This window comes from Carcharhinus amblyrhynchos, chromosome 25 (genome assembly GCF_965287045.1).
Source record: "Carcharhinus amblyrhynchos chromosome 25, sCarAmb.v2.hapA, whole genome shotgun sequence".
NCBI classification, from domain to species: domain Eukaryota; kingdom Metazoa; phylum Chordata; class Chondrichthyes; order Carcharhiniformes; family Carcharhinidae; genus Carcharhinus; species Carcharhinus amblyrhynchos.
Genome location: NC_137348.1, coordinates 271,299 through 295,384, shown reverse-complemented (window position 1 = coordinate 295,384; position 24,086 = coordinate 271,299). Strand labels below are relative to the sequence as shown.

At 47.5% G+C, this 24,086-nt stretch overlaps 1 protein-coding gene across 1 annotated transcript; it reads left to right on the top strand.

Moving 5' to 3' along the window:
* Positions 1–2,833: 2,833 nt before the first annotated feature.
* Positions 2,834–23,768, top strand: mrps2 (mitochondrial ribosomal protein S2). The gene is made up of 4 exons (XM_080212301.1): positions 2,834–3,207; positions 4,438–4,569; positions 14,323–14,449; positions 23,119–23,768. Exons 1-4 carry the CDS (start codon positions 3,189–3,191, stop codon positions 23,657–23,659), a joined length of 819 nt encoding a protein of 272 aa, XP_080068427.1. The 5' UTR covers positions 2,834–3,188; the 3' UTR covers positions 23,660–23,768.
* Positions 23,769–24,086: the final 318 nt, after the last annotated feature.

Here is a 24,086-nt window from a genome sequence, read left to right as displayed (position 1 = left end):
ATTGGCGGATGGTGACTAGTGGAGTGCCCCAGGGGTCGGTGCTGGGGCCTCAGCTTTTTACCATTTATATAGATGAACTGGAGGAGGGAACCGAGTGTAGGGTGTCGAAATTTGCGGATGACACCAAGATTGGGGGAACGGCAAATTGTGCGGAGGGTGTGGAGAGTCTGCAGAAGGATCTAGATAAGCTGGGCGAATGGGCCAGGAAATGGCAAATGGAATTTAATGTTGGCAAGTGTGAGATGGTCCACTTTGGTAGGAAGAATGGTAGGAAGGACTATTACTTACGGGGCGAAAAACTGCAGCAGGCGACGGTGCAGAGGGACCTCGGGGTCCTTGTGCATGAGTCGCAAAAACCCAGCCTGCAGGTGCAGCAGGTGGTCAGGAAGGCGAATGGGATGCTGGCCTTCATAGCGAGGGGGATTGAATATAAAAGTAGGGAGGTCTTGCTGCAGCTGTATAGGGCATTGGTGAGGCCGCAGCTGGAGTACTGTGTGCAGTTTTGGGCGCCGCACCTGCGCAAAGATATTTTGGCCTTGGAGGGAGTGCAGAGGAGGTTTACTAGGCTGATTCCGGAGTTGAGGGGGTTGAGCTATGAGGAGAGGCTGAATAAACTAGGCTTGTACTCGTTGGAGTTTAGAAGAATGAGGGGAGATCTCATTGAGACGTATAAGACGATGAATGGGATGTATAGGATAAAGGTGGAGAGACTCTTCCCGCTCAAAAAAGACAGTAGGACTAGGAGGTACAGCCTCAAGATAAAAGGGGGGCGTTTTAGAACGGAGTTGAGGAGGAACTTCTTCACTCAAAGGGTGGTGAATCTCTGGAATTCTCTACCTGTTGAAGTGGTGGAGGCTGCCTCGCTAAATATTTTCAAGAAGCGGGTTGATGGGTTTTTGATACGAGAGGGGATTAAGGGTTATGGGGAGAGGGCCGGAAAGTGGAACTGAGCCACGACAGATCAGCCATGATCTTATTGAATGGCGGGGCAGGCTCGAAGGGCCAGATGGCCTACTCCTGCTCCTATTTCTTATGTTCTTATAACCTCCTGTGTCAGTGACACCTGTGAGTCCAATAGAAGAGTACTGGGGACCCTGTTCCAGAGAATGCAATATTGACATTGTGGTCAATATCGCAGGAGTGACTTATCCACTGACAGCACTGACCCTCCGACGGTGCGGCACTCCCTCAGCACTGACCCTCCGACGGTGCGGCACTCCCTCAGCACTGACCCTCCGACGGTGCGGCACTCCCTCAGCACTGACCCTCCGACGGTGCGGCACTCCCTCAGCACTGACCCTCCGACGGTGCGGCACTCCCTCAGCACTGACCCTCCGACGGTGCGGCACTCCCTCAGCACTGACCCTCCGACGGTGCGGCACTCCCTCAGCACTGACCCTCCGACGGTGCGGCACTCCCTCAGCACTGACCCTCCGACGGTGCGGCACTCCCTCAGCACTGACCCTCCGACGGTGCGGCACTCCCTCAGCACTGACCCTCCGACGGTGCGGCACTCCCTCAGCACTGAACATAAGAAATAGGAGCAGGAGTAGGCCATCTAGCCCTTCGAGCCTGCCCCGCCATTCAATAAGATCATGGCTGATCTGTCGTGTCTCAGTTCCACATTCCCGCCCTCTCCCCATAACCCTTAATCCCCTCTCTTATCAAAAACCCATCAACCCGCGTCTTAAAAATATTTAGCGAGGCAGCCTCCACCACTTCAACGGGCAGAGAATTCCAGAGATTCACCACCCTTTGAGTGAAGAAGTTCCTCCTCAACTCCGTTCTAAACCTCCCCCCCTTTATCTTGAGGCTGTGCCCCCTAGTCCTACTGTCCTTTCTGAGCGGGAAGAGTCTCTCCACCTCTATCCTATCCATCCCATTCATCATCTTATACGTCTCAATGAGATCTCCCCTCATTCTTCTAAACTCTAACGAGTACAAGCCTAGTTTATTCAGCCTCTCCTCATAGTTCAACCCCCTCAACTCCGGTATCAGCCTAGTAAACCTCCTCTGCACTCCCTCCAGGGCTAAAATATCCTTGCGCAAGTGCGGCGCCCAAAACTGCACACAGTACTCCAGCTGCGGCCTCACCAATGCCCTATACAGCTGCAGCAAGACCTCCCTACTTTTATATTCAATCCCCCTCGCTATGAAGGCCAGCATCCCATTCACCTTCCTGACCACCTGCTGCACCTGCAGGCTGGGTTTTTGTGACTCATGCACAAGGACCCCGAGGTCCCTCTGCACCGTCGCCTGCTGCAGTTTTTCGCCACGTAAGTAATAGTCCTTCCTACCATTCTTCCTACCAAAGTGGACCACCTCACACTTGCCAACATTAAATTCCATTTGCCATTTCCTGGCCCATTCGCCCAGCCTATCTAGATCCTTCTGCAGACTCTCCACACCCTCCGCACAATTTGCCGTTCCACCAATCTTGGTGTCATCAGCAAATTTCGACACCCTGCACTCGGTTCCCTCCTCCAGATCATCTATATAAATGGTAAATAGCTGAGGCCCCAGCACCGACCCCTGGGGCACTCCACTAGTCACCAACCGCCAATCCGACTTACCCTCTGACAGTGTGGCACTCCCTCAGCACTGACCCTCAGCACTGACCCTCTGACAGTGCGGCACTCCCTCAGCACTGACCCTCTGACAGTGCGGCGCTCCCTCAGCACTGACCCTCTGACAGTGCGGCGCTCCCTCAGCACTGACCCTCCGACAGTGCGGCACTCCCTCAGCACTGACCCTCTGACAGTGCGGCACTCCCTCAGCACTGACCCTCTGACAGTGCGGCACTCCCTCAGCACTGACCCTCTGACAGTGCAGCACTCCCTCAGCACTGACCCTCTGACAGTGCGGCGGTGTGACAGGATGCAGATGGTGGAAATGTTCCCAATCGCTGTCTTTAGCTCTCACTCAGTCCTGTTGGTGCTGCAGGGAAAGTTGCTCAGTGGTCGAGACAAAAGGATTTGAGAATTTCCTGCTCCAAACTCTGGGCCGGATCCTCATTGCGGCTCATCGTCCTCCGGACAAAGACAGGCGCCAGCGGTGTACCGTCGCCATGTTGGTGAGGGCTGACCCGCCATGTTGCGAAGTGCTCATTCGCCATGTTGGTGAGGACTCCGGCAGCGTGGTACTGAGCATTGGTTTTGATAAAGTTTGTTGAATTGACAGTGGCGGCAATGAGGTTTGTTCGGAGCGGTGAGTGAAAGAAATCTCCAAATAAACCGTTCAATCCGTACAGCCCGCTCAGCGCCTCTGAGGGAGGAGCCTCAGGGAGGCTGGCCAGGTTTTAGAGGATTAAATTCAGTATCTTAAACAAATGTTTAAAATCAGATTCCCTGCAGAGAAATAATTCCCTCTGAAGGCCCGAACTGAGGGTCAGTGCTAAGGGAGCGCCACACTGTCAGAGGGTTAGTGCTGAGGGAGTGCCGCACTGTCAGAGGGTCAGTGCTGAGGGGGTGCCACACTGTCAGAGGGTTAGTGCCGAGGGGGTGCCACACTGTCAGAGGGTTAGTGCTGAGGGGGTGCCGCACTGTCAGAGGGTCAGTGCTGAGGGAGTGCCGCACTGTCAGAGGGTCAGTGCTGAGGGGGTGCCACACTGTCAGAGGGTTAGTGCCGAGGGGGTGCCACACTGTCAGAGGGTTAGTGCTGAGGGGGTGCCGCACTGTCAGAGGGTCAGTGCTGAGGGAGCGCCGCACTGTCAGAGGGTCAGTGCTGAGGGAGCGCCACACTGTCAGAGGGTCAGTGCTGAGGGAGTGCCGCACCGTCGTACAGATTCTGGGGTGAAGGCTGGAAAGGCGTAAAGCTGGATTCTGGGGTTTAGTTTATTTCATGATATGGAGATACCGGCGTTGGACTGGGGTAAACACGGTAAAAAGTCTGACAACACCAGGTTTAAGTCCAACCGATTTATTTGATAGTAAACTCACTAGCTTTCGAGGTTACCCACTTCGTCAGGCGAATGGAGAGTTATTTCAGAAAGAACTCGATGGATTTCTATTTCTGAGGCTTTGCTGGGTCTGGGAATTGGGGAAAATGCGTGTTTTTTCAGATTCCAGTATCCACAATAATTTGCTTTTATAGCCTATTAGGGAATGAACTGTTTTCGGGAACCGTTGAGCCCCAGTCTCAGTGAGAGGCTGGAGACGCAGCTGAGTCCTAACCTCCGTGGATTTCTCTTCACCCCCAGGTCGCTCCTTCAAACTCGTCAGTCGTCTGTCGGATTTGGTGTCAGATTGTTGTTTGGTATCATTTTTCTGCATGGTTTTCTACATAAATACTGCTATATAAATAGAGATTGTTGTTGCCTGACTGGCCTGAGTGTGATTCAGTGTGATTGGGAATATTTGCTTGTGTAGTGGGCGAAGGCCAGTGTGTGCTGTATTTGTATGCATTTATAACCCCATTCTCTGTCTGTCTCTCCCCCAGTGCTGCCACGCTTGGCCTGCGTAACCAAACGCACCTTCCTCTGTGGCCCTGTTTCAAGATATCAAGCAAAAGATCAACTGCAGGGGCATGATGAAGTTCGTACTGCAGCATTACTGGAGTCTGTGCACAAAGGTGAGTGTTGAGCTGATTATAAGGGAACATTGCATCTGTCTGCATTTGGGACTGAGGGGAAAAAATGTTAATTTCAAAAGAGCGTGACAGATAATTAAGTATTTTGAAGTGTGGTCATTGCGATAATATAATGTCTTGAACACAGTAAGAAGCCTCACAACAGCAGGTTAAAGTCCAACAGGTTTATTTGGTAGCAAATGCCACTAGCTTAAACATTTACCTGACGAAGGAGCAGCGCTCCGAAAGCTAGTGACTTTTGCTACCAAATAAACCTGTTGGACTTCAACCTGGTGTTGTGAGACTTCTTACTGTGTTTACCCCAGTCCAACACCGACATCTCCACATCATGATATAATGTGGCAACAAGTTTGTGCTCAGGAAGTTATTAATGTCGGCAGCACCATGGTTACCACTGCTGTCTCACAGCACCAGGGACCCGGGTTGAATTCCAGCCTCGGGCAACTGTGTGTGCGGAGTCTGCACGTTCTCCCTGTGCCTGCGTGGGTTTCGTCCAGGTGTTTTGGTTTCCTCTAACAGTCCAAAGATGCATGGGTTAGGCCGATTGGCCATGCTAAGTTGACCCTAGTGTTAGTGGATTAGCATTAGGGTAATTAGGTAAATATGTGGGGTTACCATTTATTTACCATTTATATAGCTATTTACCATTTATATAGATGACCTGGAGGAGGGAACCGAGTATGTGGTGTCGAAATTTGCTGATGACACCAAGATTGGTGGAACGGCAAATTGTGCAGTGGGTGTGGAAAGTCTGCAGAAGGACCTAGATAGGTTGGGCGAATGGGCCAGGAACTGGCAAATGGAATTTAATGTTGGCAAGTGTGAAGTTGTCCACTTTGGTAGGAATAATGGTAGGAAGGACTATTACTTACATGGCGAAAAACTGCAGCATGCAACGGTGCAGAGGGACCTCGGGGTCCTTGTGCATGAGTTGCAAGAACCCAGCCTGCAGGTGCAGCAGGTGGTCAGGAAGGCGAATGGGATGCTGGCCTTCATAGTGAGGGGGATTGAATATACAAGTAGGGAGGTCTGGCTGCAACTGTACAGGGCACTGGTGAGGCCGCAGCTGGAGTACTGTGTGCAGTTTTGGTCGCCACACTTACGCAAGGATATCTTGGCCTTGGAGGGAGTGCAGAGGAGGTTCACTAGGCTGATACCGGAGTTGAGGGGGTTGAACTATGAGGAGAGGCTGAATAAACTTGGCTTGTACTTGTTAGAGTTTAGAAGAATGAGGGGAGATCTCATTGAGACGTATAAGATGATGAATGGGATGGATAGGATAGAGGTGGAGAGGCTCTTCCCGCTCAGAAAGGACAGTAGGACTAGAGGACACAGCCTGAAGATAAAGGGGGGGCGGTTTAGAATGGAGTTGAGGAGGAACTTCTTCACTCAAAAGGGTGGTGAATCTCTGGAATTCTCTGCCCGTTGAAGTGGTGGAGGCTGCCTCGTTAAATATATTTAAGACGCGGGTTGATAGGTTTTTGATAGGCAAGGGGATTAAGGGTTATGGGGAGAGGGCGGGAAGGTGGAACTGAGACACAACAGATCAGCCATGATCTTATTGAATGGCGGGGCAGGCTTGAAGGGCTAGATGGCTTACTCCTGCTCCTATTTCTTATGTTCTTACGGGGCTAGGGCCTGGGTGGGATTGTTGTCAGTACAGGTTCGATGGGCCTCCTTCTGCACTGTGTGATTCAATGATTCTAAAAACACCGATGTGGTGATAAATAATCTATTGGAGTTCATTGAAGGACATACATAACCCATCAACTTTTATTTGATGTAATGCCCAAATGTGGGGATTAATATGCAGTGGCTTTGATGTCTCATTATTAAGACAGCATCTCAATGCAACACTTTGTCAGTACTACACTGGGAGTACCACCTTTGTTATGCTCGAGTTGTGGAGTAAGACTTCAATCTGGAGCCTTCTGACTGTTAGGCAACAGGGATAGAAAATGAGCCACCCTGACATATGCAGTACTGGGGAACTGCCGCACTATCAGAGGGTCAGTACCAAGGAAGCGCTGCACTGCTGTGTGCTCAGTACTGAGGGAGTGCTGCACTGTCAGAGGGTCAGTACCGAGGGAGTGTTGCACTGCAGTGTGGCCTAACCAACGTTCTGAATGCCAATATTACTTCTTGCTCTTTTACTCTATGCCACAACTGATAAAAGCACATGATGTCTTAACTATCGTAGGAACAGTATGCATAAGAGTTCCAGTGCGTCAAGGTCAAGTCTAGTATTAGCCCGACTAGAATACTGTGCCTCCAGTATTGCGGCACTGACCACCCGACAGCGTGGCACTCCCTCGCCACTGACCACCCGACAGCGTGGCACTCCCTCGCCACTGACCACCCGACAGCGCGGCACTCCCTCGGCACTGACCACCCAACAGTGCAGGGTGGTCTTTGCTTCCAAGTTTATATGACTGAAGGATATAAGATTGAGGATTATGGACAGAGTGAAAAAGGAGCAGCTGTTTGAGAGGTCCGTCACGAGGAAGTGTCATTTGGAATTAAAGGGGCAGGAGATTCAGAGGGGATTTGTTGTGTATTGTAGGAATCTGGAGTGCGCTGCCTGGGAAGGTAGTGGAGGCCAGACACCTTAAAACCTTCAAACAATATTTGGATTAACACTTGAAACATTGAAAATGGGATTGGTGGGACTTTTGTGATAGATATTGTCAGTACAGACTTTTATTTATTAGTGTCACATGTAGGCTTACATTAACAATACAATGAAGTTACTGTGAAAATCCCCTAGTCGCCACACTCTGGCACCTGTTCGGGTACACCTGAAGGAGAATTTAGCATGGCCAACACACCCTAACCAGCACGTCTTTTGGACTGTGGGAGGAAACCGGAGCAGACTCTGCACAGACAGTGACTCAAGCTTCAGAATCAAACCAAGATCCCTGGTGCAGTGAGGCAGCAGTGCTAGCTACCGTGCTGACAAGACTTGATGGGCTGAAAGGCCTTTTCTGCGCTGTATGACTCTGACACTAGGTTCATTAGGTTCACTAGGCTGATACCAGAGATGAGGGGGTTAGACTATGAAGAGAGACTAAATAGACTGGGTCTGTACTCGTTGGAGTTTAGAAGGATGAGAGGGGATCTTATAGAGACGTATAAGATAATGAAAGGGATGGATAGGGTAGAGGTAGAGAGATACTTCCCACTCAGAAAGGACAGCAGGACTAGAGGGCACAGCCTCAAGATAAGGGGGGGGCAGTTTAGAACGGAGTTGAGGAGGAACTTCTTCACTCAAAGGGTGGTGAATCTCTGGAATTCTCTGCCTGTTGAAGTGGTGGAGGCTACCTCGCTAAATATATTTAAGTCACGGGTGGATAGGTTTTTGACAGACAAGGGAATTAAGGGTTATGGGGAGAAAGCGGGAAAGTGGAACTGATCCACTTCAGATCAGCCATGATCTTATTGAATGGCGGGACAGGCTTGAAGGGCTAGATGGCTACTCCTGCTCCTATTTCTTATGTTCTTATGACACCAAATTGCTTGATGTGCAGTTGATGCCAGAAAACCACTATTTCCATTGGCACATGGCACTGCCATGTGAGATCCATGTAGGTTGCACAGCATAATTAAATCATTGGCTCAAATATTTGAAATGCCAAAATATGATCAGACAGAAACTAGATACGTTAGCAAGACCTGAATATCCCAACACCTTTAGTTAGAAACAGAAACAGAAAGTGCTGGAAAATCTCAGCTCTGTCAAAAGGTCACCTAGACTCAAGACTGGCCCTATTCTTTCCCCACAGAGGCTGTCAGACCTGAGATTTTCCAGCATTTTCTGTTTTTGTTTCAGATTTCAGCATCCTCAGTATTTTGTTTTAATCTTTAGTTAGGGAACGGAATTAGACAAAGAATATGAAAACATGGAAGAAGAGTTGATTCTTCTGAAGCTTTTAGCTTTATTTGCATTTATATAGTGCCTTTAGTAAAATAAAACATTCTCAGAAGATCCACTGGAGCTATTCTCCACATTGGGAAATATTCAGGTTATCAAAAGCTTGGTCAAAGAGATTAAGTTTCAAAGCGTGTCTTAAAGGGGAGGAGCTGTTCCCCTTAGTTGAAGGGTCAGTCACGAGGGGATATAAGTTCAAGGTTAGGGGCAGGAGGTTTAGGGAGGATGTGAGGAAAAACTTTTTTTCCCAGAGAGTAGTGATGGTCTGGAATGTGCTGCCTGGGAGGGTGGTGGAGGCGGAATGCCTCACATCCTTTAAACAGTATCAGGATGAGCACGTGGCACATCATAACATTCAGGGCTATGTGCCAAGTACTGGCAGGTGGGATTAGGTAAGAATTCAAGTGTTACTAATGTGTCAGTGCGGACTCGATGAGCCACAGGGCCTCTTCTACACTGTATGATTCAATGATCCATTGTTTAAAGGAACTGAAAACTAGTTGGGAACTCTAGAATTTAGGATGTTGTGAGCTGAAGGCAGGGCCAGCAAAATGACACAATGGAAATCTGCTCAAGAGGCTAGATTTGGGGGAGTGCAGAGTTCCTGAAGATTGTGAGGCTGGGTGAGACTAGAGATTGGGAGGAGTGAGGTCATTGTGGGATTTGAGAGCAAAGTGAGAATTTTGGTGGATCAGGAGCTACAATAGGTCAACAAGTATAGGGGTAAGTGAGTGCGAGTTTGGTAATAGGCACCAGAGTGAATGGTCTCAAGTTTATAGAGTGCCAGGAGATAGTTGGAGGGGATGGTCTCCTGGTCCAAAATCATGGTTGTGAGTTCAGCAGCAGGTGACCTGTAGCGGGGTCAGAGATCGTCGTTACAGAAGTGAATGCAAGCAGTCTTTGATAGAGTAATTATGGGGTCGAAGGTCAGTTCAAAGACAACTCAGTTTTCAACTGGAATAGAACATAGAACATTACAGCGCAGAACAGGCCCTTCGGCCCACGATGTTGCGCCGACCAATTAAAAAAGCAATGACCCTCGAACCTAAACCGATCCCTTTCCATCCATAAACCTATCCACGGATCTCTTAAACGCCCCCAAACTAGGCGCATCTACAACTGCAGCAGGCAGGGCATTCCAATCCCTCACCACCCTCTGGGTAAAGAACCTACCTCTGACATCCGTCCTATATCTACCACCTCTTAATTTAAAGCTATGCCCCCTCGTGCTAGCTTTCTCCATCCGAGGAGAAAGGCTATCACTGTCCACCCTATCTAAACCTCTAATCATCTTATATGTTTCAATAAGGTCCCCACTTAGCCGCCTTCTTTCTAACGAAAACAACCCCAAATCCCTCAGTCTCTCCTCATAGGACCTCCCCTCCACACCAGGCAACATCCTGGTAAACCTCCTCTGCACCCTCTCCAATGCCTCCACATCCTTCCTATAATGTGGGGACCAGAACTGCACACAATACTCCAAGTGCGGACACACCAGAGTTTTGTACAGTTGCAACATGACGTTGCGGCTCCTAAATTCAATCCCCCTACCAATAAACGCCAAGACACCGTATGCCTTCCTAACTACCTTATCTACTTGATTCCCAACTTTCAGGGATCTATGTACACATACACCTAGATCCCTCTGTTCATCAACACTATTCAGAGTCCTACCGTTAGCCCTATACTCTACACATCTGTTATTCCTGCCAAGGTGAATTACCTCACACTTTTCCGCATTAAACTCCATCTGCCACCTCTCGGCTCAGCTCTGCAACTTGTCCAAGTCTCTCTGTAAACTATGACACCCCTCTTCACTATCTACCACTCTTCCGACTTTGGTGTCATCAGCAAATTTACTGATCCACCCAACTATACCCTCATCCAGATCATTTATAAAAATTACAAACAGCAGTGGCCCCAAAACAGATCCCTGAGGCACACCACTTGTAACCGAACTCCATGACGAATACTTTCCATCAACCACCACCCTCTGTCTCCTATCTGCTAGCCAATTCCTGATCCAATTAACTAAATCACCCCCAATCCCATACATCTGCATTTTCTGCAGAAGCCTTCCATGGTGAACCTTATCAAACGCCTTACTAAAGTCCATATATACCATGTCAACTGCCTTACCCCCATCCACCTCTTTGGTCACTTTCTCAAAAAACTCAATAAGGTTAGTAAGGCACGACCTACCCTTCACAAAACCGTGCTGACTATCTCCAATCCAATCTCCAATCGGTATTCACGCAGGGAGACATAAATGTAGCTGTGGAGAACACTGGGTTACAGGGTTGTAAACTGGATAGTAATGCAGTTGATAAGGAGGATGTGCTAGATATTCTTAAGGGTTTGAAAATAGATAAGTCCCCTGGGCCGGACGGGATTTACCCTAGGATTCTCTGGGAGGCAAGAGAGGCGATTGCAGAGCCTCTGGCTCTGATCTTCAGGTCGTCGTTGGTCACAGGTATAGTGCCAGAGGATTGGAGGATAGCGAATGTTGTCCCATTGTTTAAGAAGGGGAACAGAGACTTCCCCAGGAATTATAGACTGGTGAGTCTTACTTCTGTTGTGGGCAAAGCTTTAGAAAAAATTATTAGGGACAGGATTTATAGTTATTTAGAGAGTAATGTATTGATTGGAATAAGTTCTGTCTCATTGGGATTGGATATCAGACATGCAGTCTGATCATTAGTGGACAGTGAAGGAGTTGAGAGAGCTGGTGGCGAGGTAGAACTGAGTGTCATCAGTGTACATATGAAAATTAAAGCTGTACTTTCTGGTGATCTCACTATAGGGTAGCATGTCGATGAGAAATGAGAGGGAGCAGGAAGAGAAGCCATTGACAGAGATTGTGCCGCTATGATTGGAGAAAATAGAATGGAACCAAGTGATAACAGCCCACAACAGTAGAATGGTGTTGGACGAGGAGGATGTGGTCAATGTGTCACAAACTGCAGACAGGATAAGGAGAGAAAGTTTCTTTGTCCCAATCACACAGGATCTCATTTGTGACTATGATAAGAGCTACGTTGGTACGGAGATGGGGTGGAAAACTGATGGGAGGGTTTCAAACAAAAGGTTCTGGGAATTTTGGCTACAGATTTGGGGCAACATCTGCATGGAGAGGGAAGGTAGAGAAGGGACAGCAATTTGCAAGGATGGAGGGGGCAAGAGGAGAGACGTAAATACAGCAGATTTGAAGAAAAGGAGAACAGTACTTAAGGAGAGGTCTACTAACATGGAGAGCAGGAAGAGAAGCTGATGGTCAGTAGTTCAGTGAGGACAGGATCAAGGGAGCCTGAGGTGGATCGCATGGAAAAGCGAGCTTGGGATGATAGGAAAGAAATAGAGAATAATACAAGTTCTAGTTTCACTTGGTTTAATTTTGTTCTGGAGATATTAGTGCTTTATGTCATAGAATTAATACAGCACAAAAGACCCACCATGCATGCTACAGCTCTGTGAATGAACATTTCACCTTCTGCCATTATTCTGCTTTCTCTGTGTAAACCTGCACAATTTTCCTTCTCAGTTAACAGTCCAGTTTCCTTTTGAAAGCCTCGATTGAACCTGCATCCACTACAGTCTTGGGCACAGCTTTCCAAAGCCCAAACATTCACAGTATGATACAGTTTTTCCTCTTGTTGCTTTTGCTTCTTTTGCCAATTAAAATCTGTGCCCTCTCATTCTCTATTATTTCACAAGTGGGAACAGTTTCCCCCTGGCTATTCTGTTTTTGGATTAAATTCTCTATCACCCTTCTCTCTGTCAAGGAAATAGTCCCAACTTCTCCATGACTGAAGTTCCTCATTCCTGCAATCGTTCCTGTAAATCTTGCACTCTCTCCAACACCTTTGCATCTTTCCGATAGTGTGGCGTCCAGAATGGACACTCTACTTCATAGAACATTACAGCGCAGTACAGGCCCTTTGGCCCTCGATGTTGCGCCGACTAGTGGAACCAATCTAATGGCCCTCTAACCTAAACTGTTCCAATGTTACCCATATGCCTATCCACTGACCATTTGAACGCCCTTAAAGTTGGCGAGTCCACAACTGCTGCATGCAGGGCATTCCATGCCCTTACTACCCTCTGAGTAAAGAACCTACCTCTGACATCCGTCCTATAATTACCTCAAGTATAATTACTTTAGCTGAGGCCACGTTGCATTTTGCATTTTGGTCGATCCAATTCAGGTGGGAGCTATACAATAAATGGCAGAACCATCAGGAGCATAGACACAGAAAGATCTGGGAATACACGTCCACACATCCTTAAAAGTGGCAGCTCAGGTAGAAAAGGTGGTGAAGAAAGCATATGGCATGCTTACCTTCACGTCTTTTGGACTGTGGAAGGAAACTGGAGCACCTGGAAGAAACCCCGCAGAAATGGGGAGAATGTGCAGACTCCGCACAGACAGTGACCCAAGCTGGGAATCGAACCTGGGTCCATGGCGCTGTGAGGTAGCAGCGTTAACCACTGTGCCATCGTGATGCCCATTCTCATACAGTTCCTCCTCTTTCATCATGTCATGCATCTCCTCATATTCCTGATGTTGCCAGAACTCCAGGGACTCATCAAATCATTTTAATAGTTCGGCTGCTGTGTTTGGGGAAATCTGAACAGCTTTCTACTGCTGTTCCCTGTGATGCTTCAGTTCAGTCTGGCCCTTGATTCTAGTTTACTTCCCCATTTTGAAAGTTTATTGAATCTGCTCCCGTCATCTTTTCAGACAGCGCCTTCCATATTGTAAACGTTTGCTGCACAATAGAACATAGAACACTACAGCACAAACAGGCCCTTCAGTGCAGAGGTTGCGCCGATCATATCCCTACCTACCAGGCCTACCTATAACTCTCAATCCCATTAAATCCCATGTACTCATCCAGAAGTCTCTTAAAAGACCTCAATGAGTTCGCCTCTACCACCACCGACGGCAGCCAATTCCACTCACTCACCACCCTCTGAGTGAAAAACTTACCCCTAACATCTCTGTACCTACTCCCGAGCACCTTAAACCTGTGTCCTCCCGTAGCGACCATTTCAGCCCTGGGACATAGCCTCCGAGAATCCACCCTATCTATTCCTCTCAACATTTTATAAACCTCTATCAGGTCACCTCTCAACCTTCGTCTCTCCAGGGAGAAAAGACCTAGCTCCCTCAACCTATCCTCATAAGGCATGCCTCCCAATCCAAGCAACATCCTTGTAAATCTCCTCTGCACCCTCAATAGCATCCACATCCTTCCTGTTGTGAGGCGACCAGACTGCGCACAGTACAGTAATAATAAATTGTCTTGTGACAAGATCAAGGTGTTGCCTATGAATGTGTGTCAGAAGTTTGTATGAATGGAGGGCAAGGGAAGCACCCAGGATTAGGAGTTCTCAGTACAGAGGCCGAGAAGGTTGAAGTGAGTATATGTCTGGATGAAGTGTGGTGGTATGGAGAGTTATACAATTATAACTTAAATGGCGAGGGAAACAGAACAGGGTGAGATTTTGGTGGTAAAGGCAAGATTGCCAGTGTGGTCTAGGCGAGGTGGTGAAAGATATCATTAGGTGTGGAAATTTCATTTGGTGCTAAGGTGTCACCAACCATCAAAGCTGGAATATCCATGCAATCAGTCACATTAAGGCTATGAGTGGAAAGGCCTTGTTTGGATTGATTGATCATTCCACAAGGGAGTCTGGAGAGGGATGTGGTAAAATGTGCAGGATCAAATCCGTTTTGACTCCGTGTTCATTCTGATCCTGTGGTAACTTCTGAGCATTAATTATTGGTTGTGTAATTGTTCTAGAGAATAATGGGCCGTTGGCTGACTCCCTGAAACATCCAGACTTCTTCCATATTGGTGAGCTCTTCTCACTCAAAGACCTCTTTGATGCTAGGGTGCATTATGGTCACAAAAAGGGTTGTCGGAACAGGTAAGTGCTCGCTGCTTTCTTTGCACTGGCATAGACAGGGAAGTCATTTGGAGCTGGTCAATCAGGAGGTCCTGTATGTGGGGTTGGAGGAGTTGAAGGGAATCACTGTTACAATATTGCACAAGAATCATCAAATGCTTCTACCACACAAAGAGGCCATGCAGGCATTCCACAAGAGGAACCTCCTCCACATAGCAACTTCCATACCACACCTCTGCCTTTTCCCCAGAACCTTGCAATCCTTTTGTTCAGATATTTATCCCATTCCCGGAACTATTCTTCAATCTTTCCAACATCTTCACCTCCTTCCTAAAGAGTGGATCTCAGAACTGGACACAGTACTCCAGTTGAGGCTGAATTAGTGTTTTATGAAGGTTGACAATCCCTTTCTTGCTTTTATATTCTACGCCTTAGATCTCTTATGCTTATTAGCCACCCTCCTAACCTGCCACCTTTAACGAATTGTGTACATTGGTGGAATTTTATGAGTTTTTTTGAGTGCTCGGCGGGTGCGAAACTAGGAGAATTCCAGATCTGTTGTTTTGGACGAGTCCTTTTCTGGCCAGAGAGGCTATAAGCAAGACTTAATGTACCCAACAGCCTGTAGAGGGAGGTATTGCGCATGTGCAGACCTGTGATGTTGCACATGCACATTAACAGGAATAAGCGTCTCACAGACAAAGTGAGAGTTGTCAGGTTCCTGCTACTGCAGGCAGTCTGTAGTATACCCCTCCAAACCGACCAATCGCAGACCCGTCCCCTTCCCCCACAGGCCTTGCTCACCCACAGGCCCTGCCTGATGGGTATTGCCCAGGTGCCAGGCTGGCATTGCCATGGTGCCGGGGTGGCATTGCCGGTCTGAGGCGTCCGTGCTTTATCCTCAGCCTCCCTGATGGGGGGGAGACCTCAATGCCCTCCAGTTCCACCAGCTAGGCCTACACGACTGTTCCCCATTCATGGAAAACCTCTCCCAATGAGGCAATAAAGAGAAGCAGGCCTGGCCGATTGAGCGCCAGGTTCTCTAAAGACATTAAAATTAACATTTAAATACATTTGAATACATTAACCAGCCTCTTGCCCATTTCCAGTGAGAGGCCAACTGTGCCATAAAATCGTGCTGGTTGCAAAAACCATTCACACTAGCTGCTTTAGGCCCGATTTTACGGCATTTTCCCACATAGAACACTACAGCACAAACAGGCCCTTTGGCCCACAAGTTGCGCTGATCACATCTTTACCTACCAAGCCATAGAACTATCTGTAACTTCCAATGCCATTAGATCCCATGTAGTCATCCAGAAGTCTTTTAAAAGACCCCAGCGAGTTCGCCTCTACCACCACCAACGGCAGCCGATTCCACTCACTCACCACCCTCTGAGTGAAATCTTACCCCTGACATCTCCTCTGTACTTGCTTCCCAGCACCTTAAACCTGTGTCCTCTTGTAGCGACCATTTCAGCCCTGGGCAATAGCCTCCGAGAATCCACCCTATCTATTCCTCTCAACATTTTATAAACTTCTATCAGGTCGCCTCTCAACCTTCGTCTCTCCAGGGAGAAGAGACCTAGCTCCCACAACCTATCTTCATAAGGCATGCCTCCCAATCCAGGCAACATCCTTGTAAATCTCCTCTGCACCCTCTCAACAGCTTCCACATCCTTCCTGTAGTGAGACGACCAGAACTGCGCATAGTACTCCAAGTGGGGTCTGACAAGGGTCTTAGAAGGTTGCAGCATTACCTCCCAACTCCTAAACGCAATCCCTCGATTAATGAAGGCCAGTACACCATATGCCTTCTTGACCACATCCTCCACCTGTGAGGCCGATTTAAGAGTCCTGTGGACCCGGACCCCAAGATCCTTCTGCTCTTCAACCCAGCTAAGACTCCTACCCTTGATATTGTACTCCTGCATCCCGTTGGTCCTGCCAAAATGGACCACTACACATTTATCCACGTTGAAGTCCATCTGCCACTTCTCTGCCCAGTGTTGCATCCTATCTATGTCGCGCTGCAACTTCTGACATCCCTCCTGACTATCCACAACACCACCAACCTTCGTATCGTCAGCGAACTTACTGACCCATCCCTCCACTTCCTCATCCAGGTCATTTATGAAAATGACAAACAACAAGGGTCCTAGAACAGATCCCTGGGGCACTCCACTGGTGACTGACCTCCATGCAGAAAAAGAGCCATCCACAACCACTCTCTGCCTTCTGCAGGCAAGCCAGTTCTGGATCCACAAGGCCAAAGCCCCTTAGATCCCATGCCCTCTCACCTTCTCAAGAAGTCTTACATGGGGGACCTTATCAAATGCCTTGCTGAAGTCCACATAAACCACGTCCACTGCTCTTCCTTCGTCAATGTGTTCAGTCACATTTTCAAAGAACTCAACTAGGCTCGTAAGGCACGACCTGCCCTTGACAAAGCCGTGCTGACTATTCCTGATCATTCTAAACTTCTCTAAATGCTCATAAATCTTGTTCCTCAGAATCCCCTCCATCAACTTACCAACCACTGAGGTCAGACTTACCGGTTGGTAATTTCCTGGGCTATGCCAGTTCCCTTTCTTGAAAATAGGAACCACATCCTCAATCCTGTGGAACCTCTCCCGTCTCCATCGACGATGCAAAGATCATCGCCAGGGGCTCTGTAATCACTTCCCTCACCTCCCACAGTAACCTGGGGTACATCCCATCCGGTCCCGGTGACTTATCTATCTTGATAGAATTTAAAAGTTCCAACACATCCTCTTTCTTACCGTCCACATACTCAATCTTTTCAGTCTGCCGCAAACCTGTAGTACAACCTCCCAGATCACTTTACACCTTGAATACTGAGGCAAAGTACTCATTAAGCACCTCTGCCATTTCTTCCGGTTCCACACAGACTTTTCCCCCTTCACCTTTTATAGGTCCTATCCCTTCGCGTCTCATCCTTTTACTCTACACATATTTGTAGAAGGCCTTGGAGTTCTCCTTAATCTTACCTGCCAAGGCCTTCTCATGTTCCCTTCTGGCTCTCCTAATTTCCTTTTTAAGCTCCTTTCTACAAGCCTTATACTCCTCTAGATCCTTAACATCTCTTAGCTCTCTGAACCTTTTATACGCCTTTCCTTTCTTCCTGACCAGGTTCACCTCAACCTTCGTGCACCACGTGCACCTCCTTGTCTCATCGGAACATTGTCATGCAGAGCTCCAGTCAAACATTCCTTGAAAATCCGCCACCTTCCTTTTGTACTTTTCCCCAAGAACACCTCCTTCCAGTTTACTTGTCCAATTGTCTGCCTGATGACATCATATTTCCCCTTACTCCAGACAAACACCTTTCTAGCCTGCCTGATCCTATGTCTTTCCAATGCTATCATGAAGGAGATAGAATTATGATGTCCATCCCTGAGATGCTCTCCCACCGAGAGATCCATCACCTGTCCGGGTTCATTAGCCAGCACCAGGTCAAGTACAGCCTCTCCTTTTGTAGGCTTATCCATGTGCTGTGTCAGGAAACCCTCCTGAACACACCTAACAAACTCCTCCCCATCCAAACCCCTTACCCTAGGGATATTCCAGTTGATGTTTGGGAAATTAAAGTCTCCCATCATGACAACTCTGTTATTACTACATCTCTCTAGGATCTGGTTCCCTATCTGCACCTCAACTCCCCTGTCACTGTTGGGCAGCCTATAGAAAACACCCAGCAAGGTTATCGACCCTTTGCTGTTCCTAACTTCCACCCACAGAGACTCCGTAGACAGTCCCTCCGCAGCATCCACCTTCTCTGCAGCCATGACTCTGTCCCTGATCAACAGTGCCACTCTGCCCCCTCTTTTGCCCCCCTCCCTGTCCTTCCTGAAACATCTGAATCCTGGCACCTGAAGTACCCAGTCCTGTCCCTGAGACATCCAAGTCTCTGTAATGGCCACCACATCACATTCCCAAGCAGCGATTCATACTCTAAGCTCATCTACTTTGTTCACTACACTCCTGGCGTTAAAATAGACACACCTCAGACCCTCGGTCTGGGCACTTCCCTTCCCCATTACCCGTCAAACCTCCCTCTCATACTGTCTACAGTCCTTCTCTGCCTGGGAGCTAACCTTCTCGCTCTCAGTCTCCTCATCTCTATTCCCTCCCCCCAACCTTTCTAGTTTAAAGTCCCCCCAGTAGCCCTAGCCAATCTTCCCGCCAAGATATTGGTCCCCCTGGGATTCAAGTGCCACCTGTCTTTACTGAACAGGTCACACCTGCCCCTAAAGAGGTCCCAGTGATCCAGGAACCGGAGTCCCTGCCCCCTGCTCCAGTCCCTCAGCCACGCATTCACCCTCCACCTCATTCCATTCCTGCTGTCACTCTCCCGCGGCGCAGGCAGCAATCCTGAGATTACTACCTTCGCGGTCCCCTTTCTTAGCTGTCTACCTAATTCCCTATAATCCCTCTTCTTGCCTATGTCAGCAGTACCTATATGAACCACAACCTCCGGCTCCTCACCCTCCCCTTTCAGGATGTCTGGCACGCGCCCAGAGACATCCCGGATCCCAGCTCCAGGGAGACAAACCATCAGCCGCGACTCCTGTCTGCGTCCGCAAAAACGCCTGTCTGTTCCCCTCACTGTGGAGTCCCCTATTAACACTGCCTTGCTGCTCTTTTTCTTACTTTTTTGAAGTACTGGGTCAGGCTCAGCTCCAGAGACCTGGCCACCGCTTCCTCCCCAGCAGTACTCAGACAAGAGTACTTATTTTGAAGGGGGACATCCACCAGCGTACTCTCCATTACCTGAGCTTTCCCCTTCCTAACTGTTACCCACTTGCCTTCTTCCCGTTGCCCCGGTGTGGCCACTTGCCGGTAGCTCCTGTCAAATACCTCCTCATTCTCTCTAATGAGACGAAGGTCCTCGAGCTGCAGTTCCAGTTCCTTAACCCAGTCCTTAGGGACTGCAGCTCCACACACCGAGCACAGATATGGATGTCTGGGAGACCAGGAACCTCCAGGACCTCCCACATATTGCATTGGCAACAACATACTGGCCTCACACTCATACTTGTCCTTTTTAGAAATACAGAGAAAAAAGTAATAAAAAACTTGTAAACGTACCTTGCCTCATCCTTTTCGCTTAGGCCCTGTGAGTCAAAGCCCTTCCAGCTCACACGAAAAAAACAAAAACAAACTTACCTGTTCTCACTCTGAGCCCCCCCCCTCTCTTTTTTAGGTTAGAGGAGGTGGGAGGGTACTCTACCTGTGTAGAGTATCGGGATTCCTCACCAGTCCAGTTTATAGTAAGGAAAAAAAAACTACCCAAGTCCCTTTGCAAACTACTTCCGGTTTCCGGAATAAAATTTTAAAAAACTAGCAAAGTTCATTTTAAAAATCGCTTTAACTTACCCACAAGCTCTCCTCTTACAAATCACTGCCTCTCTTCAGTGCTCCCAAGGAACAATGAAGAACATGCATAAAGAGGCAGCAAAAATTCTGCCCATTATCTCTACTGTCCTGCACTGCCTTTAGAATAGTTTAGCTTTACTTCCTACCAGCATAATGTATCGCTTTGCACTTACTGTCCTGAAGATGCTGGAATGAAGATGCTGAGAGAAACTGAGGAAATTTCCAGGACCCTGCACCACCTGATAACAAAGGACAATACAGCCTTCGGCCCACCAAATCTGTGCCGACACAGATGCCTCTCTAATCTAATATTTCCTTGTCTCTACGTGGTCCCTATCCCTCTATTCCATGTCTATTCATGTATCTATCCAGACGCCTTTCGAACGTTGTTATAGAATCTGCTTCCACCACATTCCAGGCATTTACTACCCTGGGTATGAAAACTTGCCCCTTACATCTCTTTTAAACTTCCCCCCTCACTCTCAACCAACGTCTACGAGTAATTGACCCTTCGACCTTGAGAAAAAGACTCTGACTATCCACTCTATCCAAGCCTGTCATAATCTTGTAAACTTCTATCAGGCCCTCCCTCATCCTCCGACACTCCAACGAAAACAATCCAAGTTTGTTCGACCTTTCTTCATAGACTATATCCTCCAAACCAGGCACTATCCTGGTAAGTCTCTTCTGTACCCTTTCTAATGCATCAACATCCTTCCAGTAGTGTTGCAACCAGAATTATGCACAATGCTCCAAATGCAGCCTAACCGAAGTCTTATACAGCTGCAACGTAATTTTCCATTTCCAGTTCCTATTCTCAACGCCTCGACCAATGAAGGCCAGCATGCCATCCGCCTTCTTGACCAGCTTGTCCACCTGAGTTGCTACCTTCAGGGAACTGTGGATCTGCATGTCTAGATATTCTGTGTGCTGATATTTCAAAGGGTTCTACCATTTACTCTATACTTTCCTTCTGCACTGCTGCCTCACAGCGCCAAGGACCCAGATTCAATTCCCGGCTTGGGTCACTGTCTATGTGGAGTTTGCAGTTTCTTCTTGTGTCTCCTTGCGGTTTCCTCTGGGTGCTCTGGTTTCCTTCCACATTCTGAAAGACCTGCTGGTTAGGTGCATTGACCCAACAGGCACCGGACTGTGGCGACTAGAGGAATTTCACATAACTTCATTGCTGTGTTAATAGAACATAGAACATTACAGTGCAGAACAGGCCCTTCGGCCCACGATGTTGCGCCGACCAGTTACAAAACAATGACCCACTAACCTAAACCAATCCCTTCTCGTCCATAAACCTATCCACGGATCTCTTAAACGCCCCCAAACTAGGCGCAATGTAAGCCTTACTTGTGACTAACAAAAAAACACAAAGAAAATCAGTACAGGAACAGGCCCTTTGGCCCTCCAAGCCTGCACCGACCGTGCTACCCAACTGAACTAAAACCTTCTGAGGACCATATCCCTCTATTCCCATCCTATTCATGTATTTTTCAAGACATTCCTTAAAAGTCACTATTGTATCTGCTTCCAATACCTCTCCTAGCAGTGAGTTCCAGGTACCCACCACCTTCTGTGTAAAAAAAAAACCTGCCTCGTACGTCTCTTAAACCTTGCCCTTCGTGCCTTAAACCTATGCCCCTGGTAATTGATTCTTCTGTCCTGGGAAAACTATGCATTGACTATGCACGTTGTCTACGCCCCTCAAAATCTTGTAGACCTCTACGAGGTCTCCCCTCGACCTCCGTCATTTCAGTGAGAACAAACCAAGTTTCCCCAACCTCTCCTCATAGCTAATGCCCTCCATACCAGGCAATATCCTGGTAAGTCTTTTCTGTACCCTCTCCAAAGAATCCACATCCTTCTGGTAGTGTGGCAACCAGATCTGAACAATATATTACAAATGCAGCCTAACTAAGATTCTGTGAAGGTGCAACATGACTTGCCAGCTTTTAAACTCAGTACCTAATAAATAAACGTCAAACTCTAAGACCTTCCAAATCGCATCACTTCATCTTTGTCCGGATTAAATTCCATCTGCCATCTTTGGTCCAGGTCTCCAACCGATTTATATCCTGCTATATCCTCTAACAATTCTCACTATCCGCTACTCCCCCAATTTTTGTATCATCTGCAAATTTACTAATCAGATCACCTACATTTTTCTACAAGTCATTTCTATATATTACAAACAACAGGCTCCAGCACTGATCCTTGTGGAACACTGCTTGTTACAGATCTCCAGTTAGAAAAGTCCCCTTTCACTGCTACTCTCTGCTTGCTATGCCTAAGCCAGTTTTGTATCCATCTTATCAGCTCATCTCGGATCCTATATGACTTCACCTTCTGTATCAGCTTGCCAAGAGGAACCTTATCGAAGGCTTTACCAAAGTCCACGTTTACAACACCCGCTGCCCTGCCCTGGGCAATTTTTCTTGTCACTTCCGTAAAGAACTCAGTCAAGTTTGTGAAACATGACCTCCCTTTCGCAAAACCATGCTGGCTATTGCTAATAAACCTATTCCAGATGTGAGTATGACCTGTCCCTACGAATCTTCCCTAATAATTTCCTTATCTCTGATGTAAGGCTCACAGGCCGGTAATTTCCCATATTGTCTCTTCTGCCCTTTTTAATCTTTCGCACTTTTGTGTTGAATCCCTGGAAAGCTGTGCTTTGTTTTGCGTGTTCAGATTAATTTATTTTGAGACAAAAATTAATGCACTACCTGAGTTTCAGGATGAGTGGACTTCACCAGAAGTGACCCTAACACAGAGCTCTCATTCTGGCATTGGTCACTGGGTTGTTGGTTGAAGGTGAAGCACAGTCTGGTCCAAGTCGATGATGTCCTGCTGCTGTAACGCTGCGGCACTCCTGCTGAATGGGAATAGTTTTAGATAACTGTGTGGTTGCCTGGGAGGAGGTAAAGTGAGGCAGCCTGATTCCTCTGTTAATGAACATCTGTGGAACAGACTTGTAGATGTATAGGAAGAGCTAACTGCCCCTAAACCTCTAAGTGTTGCCCGGGTCTGAAAGTTAAAAGGGTTATGATGTACTAGTTATAATTAGGTGGTGTTTTGGACTGTCAGGACTACATTGGTGCATTGGACAATGTGAAAGAGCTTGTTGTAATGCACATTTTAAGAAATCTGATGTCCTTTGGTTTCTTGTAGTTTGAAACTTGTGAGGCACAGAGTTACACTGTCTGTGATTGGTCTGTTTCCTGTATTATTTGAAAGGAAACTGTTCAGTGAGGGTAATGGGAATTCTGTTTTCCCATTAGGCTGATGGAACCGTATATCTTTGGCTGCCGACTGGAGCAGGACATCATCGACTTGGACCAGACTGAGCTTCACCTTCAGCAGGCACTGAATTTCACTGCCCACTGTGCCTATCGGAACGGGATCATCCTATTCATCAGTCGCATCCGTCAGTTTGCACATCTCATAGAGAAAACCGCAAAGGAGAGTGGGGAATATGCACACACCAAGTACTGGCAGGGAGGACTGTTAACCAATGCGCATGTCCAGTATGGAACTGGTGTCCGTCTGCCTGATCTCATCATCTTTCTCAGCACAATGAACAATATATTTGAGCAGCACGTTGCCGTGCGTGATGCTGCCAAGATGAATATTCCAACAGTGGGGATAGTAGATAGTAACTGTAATCCCAGTCTCATCACTTACCCCATCCCAGGAAATGATGACTCTCCTTCAGCAGTTAAACTCTATTGTAAACTTTTTAAAATGACTATTCTTCGGGCGAAAGACAAGAGACGTCAAATGGATCTTCTGTATGGAAACCAGGAAGAATTAACCAAATAAATTGCTTAATATATAAGAGCTTTACTCCCAACAATCCCAGCAACCTTAATTTAACAGATTGACTCTGTAGTTAAATAATTAAAAAGTAGATTAAATTAATTTACTCTAAGTGCTCCATATCTTTTGAATGCTGACTCTGATCAGGGTTGACCGGAAGGGTTGTGAGAAGATTGAAAAGTTGATAGGGTAGAAATAGAAAAAATATTTTACTCACGGGAACTGTAAAACGAGAAGTCATAAATATAAGACAGTCACTAATAAATGTAATCGAAAATCGAGGGACTGCTTCGAACCTTTTCACAAGAAACTTTTGTTTTTGGATTGCCCCAACCCAGACTTGGACCCATAAGTGGGACTTGCTTCCACCAAGACCTAGCGGGTGCACTATTGAGAGTAGCCGTAAATTTATCAACCATGTGCTTGATTC

Bases quoted from the DNA above. Each gene is read 5' to 3' on its own strand.
- mrps2 (XM_080212301.1), top strand. The intron at 4,570-14,322 runs GTGAGTGTTGAG...TAATTGTTCTAG, and splicing joins ACTGGAGTCTGTGCACAAAG to AGAATAATGGGCCGTTGGCT. The intron at 14,450-23,118 runs GTAAGTGCTCGC...TTTTCCCATTAG, and splicing joins AAAAAGGGTTGTCGGAACAG to GCTGATGGAACCGTATATCT.